The 7,333-nt window shown below is 33.8% G+C and overlaps 1 protein-coding gene across 1 annotated transcript; it reads left to right on the top strand.

The window, feature by feature from the left end:
* Window positions 1-1,182: 1,182 nt before the first annotated feature.
* Window positions 1,183-5,182, top strand: LOC128192737 (uncharacterized). The gene is made up of 4 exons (XM_052865680.1): window positions 1,183-1,266; window positions 1,389-1,446; window positions 2,161-2,322; window positions 3,027-5,182. The coding sequence occupies exons 2-4, from the start codon at window positions 1,396-1,398 to the stop codon at window positions 4,497-4,499; spliced, it is 1,686 nt and encodes a 561-aa protein (XP_052721640.1). The 5' UTR covers window positions 1,183-1,266; window positions 1,389-1,395; the 3' UTR covers window positions 4,500-5,182.
* Window positions 5,183-7,333: the final 2,151 nt, after the last annotated feature.

Here is a 7,333-nt window from a genome sequence, read left to right on the forward strand (position 1 = left end):
TGAAATAAAATATTTGAATACTATAACCATATCTCCCGCAGATTGGTGGGCGAGGGCTAGCTGCAAAAAGGTAGCACTCTCCAATTTTTTTTTATATCTGATGTTTACTGGAGAGGGCCCTCTCCCCCCCCCCCCCAAAAAAAAAAATAAATCGAGAGAGGGCTACATTAGTGCAGCTAGGCGAGGGCCGAATTTGGGAAGGGGCCCGGGTCAATGCATATTTTTGATAATTTTACCATGTCAATTTTTGGTCCCCCCCCCCCCCCCATGCACCCCATAGATATACTAACAAACGAAGGGCATACGCCCACCCCTTCAGAAATTTAATTTATTATTTGGATCCGCCATTGATACTTTCCTTAGACACCCCATTTCTCCTTGAATTTTTTTCCTGGATCTGCGAATGATACGTTCCTGATAAACTCTAGTTTGCAAAATTCTTAATTAAAACCATCGAAAATTATATTTCAATAGAATGGAGGAAACGAAAGGACTTTTAAGCACCAAAAATGTTTTTTGACATTCTAAATTGTGAAAACGATTTTGTTCTATAAGATTAGCCGTGTATCCATAAACACATTTGATTAAAATTTTCTGAGATCTATAATAATACATTAAATAAATAGCTAAATATTAATTGAATAAACAAAATTGATCAATTAAGTTTTCTTTAAAAAAAACTTCTCTTATCTGGATATTAATTTATTTTATTTATTTCACTTGCTTATACTGTTGCCAGAGTTTATAAAATTGTTTTACCACTGGGCTGCGTTCAAGATCGTAGCTGCTACCTAGGGCTACGTAGTTGAACGGAAAGCTAGCCTAGCCGCTACGTAGATATTCGTAGCCTAAATATTTTATGTTAAGCATCAAATTCAAGATGGCCACCTTACTTACCATTTTGTAACAAACATGAAATCTATTTACTTATTGATATTTTGTTCATCCTTTAAGATATAATGAATTTTAACATGTATATTTCCGCTTGAAATTAACAAATTAGGTCGATGTAATTAGTCTTTAGTTGAATATTTCCAACTTCAAATCTGAGACCTAGCGGCTAACCTAGCAGTACGTTCAGTAGACCTAGATACTAGCTGCTACGATCTTGTACGCAGCACTGACATTTGCCTTTGTACAAATATAACCGTTAAAAATAGAAATATTGGATATTCCCCTTTGGGTTTTTCTACTTTATCGTGTGGTGAAATTCTGCTTTTGCTGGAATTGATTTCAATTTTGTTGGACATACGATTTCCAATCCATGTATGATTTTATCTTTTTTGAAATGCTCTGTTAACGGGTCCAAATTCAATTTTATTGTTAAATTTAAGGCTGTATTAAATGCACAACTTTCGAATTGATAAATATTTTTGTTTTATTTTTAGCTGCAAAATGGCTGACAACGTCCAATCCATTTTCTTGGTATTTATATACATGTTTTGGGTAGGTATGATTAACTAAGTTAAAAAGCGCTTATGATAATAATAAGAGTGGTCAGTTGTTGCATCTTAGATATTATAGGATATGATGTCCCAAACCTCTTATTTTGATGTATTGTTTCATGTAGGCGCGCGTGCTATTAAAATTCAGCTGTTCTGATACGTACGCTACCGACGAGAGTGGTAAAATTTTGTAATATTGTATTTGAGAGCTTTTGCGAGGTCGAATAGGTTACAGTTGCTATAAAAAAAGATGCAAATTTAGATAGTAAACTGGGATAAAATTGTGTCAGCCCATTTTTTTTATTAAAAAAGAAGGGGGGGGGGGCTGTGACCCAATGGTGCCGGTGTTTTCTCATGAAAAAATCATTCAGCAAGATAAATTTTTTTGTGAGAAAAAAGTTTCAACATTTTACAAAATTATGTAACGGTCATAAATTATAAGCCTCTGTTCAAGACGGGATAGACTTTAAATTCATCCACGAAATGAAATTGAAATATTTTCATGAAGACTTTAAAACTGTTATTTAATCTGTGATTTGACCCTTTCCGCGTTTGAGATTTAATTTTGAATTTAAAAAAATAATAAAGTTTATTTTTTTTCTTTTATATGATTTGCTCGGGAAAGCCCATTATTTCTCGTAGGGGATATATTGTATTTTCATTTAAAGTTCAAATACATATATGGCGTTATCTACGGATGATTTTTTTATTACAGAATATAATGAAAAGGCTGGAAAAGTTAGAAAGAAGCTTGCATGTTTATCAAGAAAAGATGGACGGAAATATTTTGAAAACAAGCGAGGAGATTGCAAACCCCCATGTCTCATCACTTAAAAAACCCGGGGGAACAAGTGTGATGAAAATGACAAAATTCATGGTAGGCACCCAATAACATGGTTTTATCAATATTTTACAAGTTTACATATATATTATGTATATATTTACATCTACAGAGTATGATATATCGGGTTATGTATTTTTCTGCAATGTCGACACCTTCATATACCGCATGAATAACCAAAGAAAGCATTTTATTGCTTAAATATACTTGCAAACAAAATACTACAGTACGTAAGGACATAATAAAAATAAAGCATTTTGTATGATGAGGCAATTCCATAAATACCGTACGTCAGGTATTTTTCGCGTTGATTTTTTTTCTCTTTCGTGATAATTTCAGCAATACAATAAATAATACATGTAATTATTATATTGGTTATTATTTACTTAAACAATCTTTATTTAAAAAATTGCAAAATATTTCCAAGCAAATTTTAAATGTCTACACATTAGTTTCATTTTCGCAAAATCTGCAACACAGGAAAAACACGGATTTTATCGACTTTACAAAAATTCGAATAAAATTTGGTAACTCAAGTCAGCATAGAAAAATATTATATAAATGTAGTTTAAAATCATAAAGCGAACCGATCAGATTAGTTCAGTAAATTCACTTTAAAAGATAATATTTACAGTAAACCGTGGCAAAATTACCGTTTAGAGTGCAACAGCGCTTTGATCATATAAAAGTTTTAGGCGTCATTATGCTATTTTATACAAGGATATCACATTTTTTTTCAGTTAGATGATGTGGCAGTAGAGTCGGAAGACGGCATCAGCGAAATTGAAGACATTCACCGAGAATGTATCCAGGAACACTTGCCTTTAATGTGCGATGACATCACATTAAAACGCAGTTATCTACTTGACGAATTAGTAGAAAACTCCTGTCTTACAGAGAACGAAGCGACTGATATACGCGAATTAGAAAAACGAAAAGACCAAAATAGAAAGCTGGCAGTAACGATAAGCAAACGAAGTCGTACGAAATTTAGTTCATTTCTGGAAGTACTAAAAAGAACGGAAAACTATCCTCACATAGCAGAGAAGTTGGAATCGTCTTACAATACCCTAGCAGACGAGAAGAGAAAAAAGAAAGAATGCATATATTGTTATATAGTACGAAATGTAAATATGCGTGATATCATTGACATTCTCTGTTCTCAGAAAATTGTAGATTTAAGCTTTCTTGACGAAGTCATTTCCTGTAACGACCATGACACCGAGAGATGGAAAAATTTATGGATGAGATTAATCTATGGAATAAATAAAGTAAGAAATGGAAACTCTCTTGAAATTTTCCAAGACTCTCTTAAGCCAAAGTACGAACACATTTCAAGAAAACTAAAAAAAGATAAGAAAATCATGTGTACATGTGAAAGAAGAGACATAAGTGATAAAATGTCGTGGCCGAGCGGTAGTTACACGACAGAGGAATGGAGCACTACATCTACGACTTTTGGGTTAAAGTCTCAAGCAAGTGCTAAATCTGTGATCAGCACTATTTCCGAAAGTCATTCTGATATTAGCAATGAAGAAGTTTATTCAAACTTCCCGCGCACCATTCAGTGGGTAGTAAGCCATTCTCGAGAAAATAGTGTTACCTTTTATGAAGAAAGTCAGGAGGCGTCAACTCAATTTTGCAAAGGCGCTGAAAGGAAAGATTTGGGTGCCGAACTACCAATTAAAAAAGAAAAGGTGTCAACGCTTTTGGATGTAGGTAATGATCTTCTTCTTAACGTAGCGTTAGAAGAAAGTCGTATGGTAGAGAGTTGTCGTAAAAATAGCAGTTCTCCTCCAATTTTCAAACCCGATGATACAACCCAACATGAAACTAAACATAGCTTCGAAAAAAGTCAAACAAAAACAACAAAATCTTCCAAAAGGAAAAAGAAAAAACGAAAGAAAAAACACAACACGTCGAATCAACCCGAATATTCGGTAGAAAACTCGGGTATACAACTAGCTCAAGAGAACTTGTCGTCTGCAAACTCAACAGGGAATCGGCGGACTATTGGAGACCGTCTGATTAGCAATATTCCAGTTGATAGTGTAGATAGTGCTCCGATCGGTAAGTGTTGCGAAAAGTCTTGTTCCGACTGTACAATACAACAAACAGCATCACCAGGCCCTGTTGTACTAACAGAATCTCGACACCTTGATCCCCTGGTAAAGGTCGGGTTTTGTGGTAAATTAAAAAATTATAAAAAATAAAGTGAAGCAAAAACAAAGCCACAATATCATATGAAGGCCACGTCATAATAATACCGGTATGATAAGAACGTTTTGTGGACGTTGGTTTTGTTTTGAAGGCCAATGATACTGTAGATTCGTTATTTTACGCGATTTTTTAATTCCGCGATTCAACCGTTTTGCATTAAATCGCGAGAATATAAAATCGCGAAGGCCAAATTTTTATCATGGTTTAATTTAGTTTACATCTTTTCGAAAAATGAACGCGAGATGTGCTTCTTGCGATTTTATGTGGAGTTTGATTCCTCGCGCTTTATTAGGAATCTATACAGTACACTTGCAAATTCTTTTGGAAGTATTTAGTATCAATATGCTTATGAATCTGTAAAATTATCGGATTTGGTAATGCAAGCGTAGACAATAATGCTTTACCACACCCACACACGGTAAACTGTACAAAAAAGATACGTCAGTACATATATACTTGGAGGCCTTGTGTACCCTTTTGGTTAGGTGTTAAATGTCTTTATTTACTGGTGCTTGGCGTTTTTTACGATTTGTTCTTTTGTGTGACTAGAGTAATACTGCATTGCCGAAAAATACAAACCAGCTCCCCTCCCAAAAAAGGAAACCTACAAAAAGAAAAAAAAAAAGAAAATGAAAAAAAGAAAAAACAAATATTAAAAGAATACAAGAACCCCCACCCTTCCTCTCCCACCTCAACCCCCCCCCCCAAAAAAAAAAAAGAAGAAGAAAAAACCAAATATTGAAAGAACACAAGAACCCCCACCCTTCCTCTCCCACCTCAACCCCCCCCCCCCCCCAAAAAAAAAAAAACAACAAACAAAAACAAAAACTCACAAATATAACAAAAAACAAAGTAAAATAATGAGGAATTCGTCCGGCCAAAATTAGTGTTTATTTCGTCCTTCAAAATTAAAACTCGTAATGGTTTAGCTCACTTTCCAAAATCTACGTTGCCAATGCAATAATTCTTCCTCTTCTCCCTTTACTAAATCACTTTTAAATTCACCTGAACCTAAGGTTTATTTGAGCTTTTCTGATCACCGGTTGTTCGTCGTTCGTCTGTCTGTAAACTTTTCACATTTTGACTACGTTTAGTTACTTTACTATATACAAGGGTTGATCCAAAAGTAATGTCACACTATGCACCACGTTTCACATTGGCGCTGTATTTTATAAAATGATACATCAAAATTTTCCTGATCAAAATTCTAATTTGAAGTCAAAGAACTATATATGATTAGAGTTAAATTTAGCCCCCCATAATTCGACATTTTTTAAAGTGTTTCGGGTACAATAAAATGTTATGTTATATTTTAGAGGGTTAATGTAGAATATATTTTTCACTTATTTATTTGATTTATTTGCACTCACTGGCAGTATATGACGTCAGAAGTGACGCTATTTCTAAAATTCAATCAAAATCAGTCAAAAATGGACATTTTTGTTATCTTTTTATGAATGGGAAATATAGAGCACATGCTTGAACAAGGAAATTTTTTTTGTCACTTATTAGCCTTGGCTAGATACATCTCTGATTAAAATACAATGTACTTTGTTTTGTCATGTTGTAAATTTTGTATTTACTGCCACCCGGTAAATTCAAAATTTAATTACAACATGACAGTTTGTTCAAGCATGCACTCGATGTTTTCTGAAAGAAAAACTGCTTGAAAACAAGCTGTTTTATGCTAAAAATGCAAAAATGGCAGGAAAAGGTTGCCTCATCGTCGGATACCCACGGGTGATCGCGTCTTTTAGTAAAAGACGCGATCACCCGTGGGTATCCGACGATGAGGTTGCCTATACGATGTCATTTTTCTAAATTGTGGGCAGTTGAATCAAAATGAACATGAATTTACGTCTTTTTTAGGGTTTGTATTTTTGTATAAATGAAATAATTTCAAAATTTGAAGAAGACCAAAACAACACAATATTTTGAAACAGATATATCATAGACTTTTCGGCTGTTTTATTAAAAAATCACGGAACGTTACCGTCCATTTTGGATATCTACGCAATGCCTTTAGTATCTTAGACCAAGGAATAAAAAGACTGGACATGCGAATAGTGATATGAGGCATTTTTGCTTCGATGGATAGAAATCACCAGATAATGTACTGGAATTGATATATAAACCTAAAATTGGGAGCAAGTGAACAGGGTATTATTAATGTGGTTCCAATATCTTATAAAAGCATCATGTCATGTTAATAAATAAATTTAAAAATAGACAGAAGATACATGCTCTGAAGGAAAATTAAATCTAGGTTCTTACGTCATGAGCTATATAATAAAGCTAAGTTCATGCCTTCTTGATGAGACCTGGACAACTGATCTCACGTCAAATAAATTTCCAACATACTACCCCATCGATTACAAAAAGAGTAATTAGTTACTTTATGAAAAAATGAAAGAAAATGTAAAATAGAGCATAATGGCCAATTTTTTTTAGAGTACTAACGTTAAATTACGAAATTCTACCAAAACGCCAAAGATCTAGAAATGACGTCGCTTGTGTGCGGCGACTATCCTTGCTTCCCGTCTACAAAATACTTTATCTTCAGAAATATTTTTTAATTTTTTTGAATTGAAATAGATGTCTCAAAGCACAAAATTTCGTCTTTTTACGCGGATTTTTCACGATTATATGGTATCGTATTACTTTTGGATCAACCCCCGTAAGCCATTCTGTATTTTCATATCCTCATATCAAGGTCAAAGTGACATTCGTTCACTTTTTTATAATTGTTTACAGTTCATATTAATTAAAATTTTGTTATCTTAAATACGTTGAGAGCTAGGATAATAAGATTGGTCCATTCATCTTA

The sequence above is a fragment of the Crassostrea angulata genome, chromosome 7, assembly GCF_025612915.1.
Source record: "Crassostrea angulata isolate pt1a10 chromosome 7, ASM2561291v2, whole genome shotgun sequence".
Classification (NCBI taxonomy): Eukaryota; Metazoa; Mollusca; class Bivalvia; order Ostreida; family Ostreidae; genus Magallana; species Magallana angulata.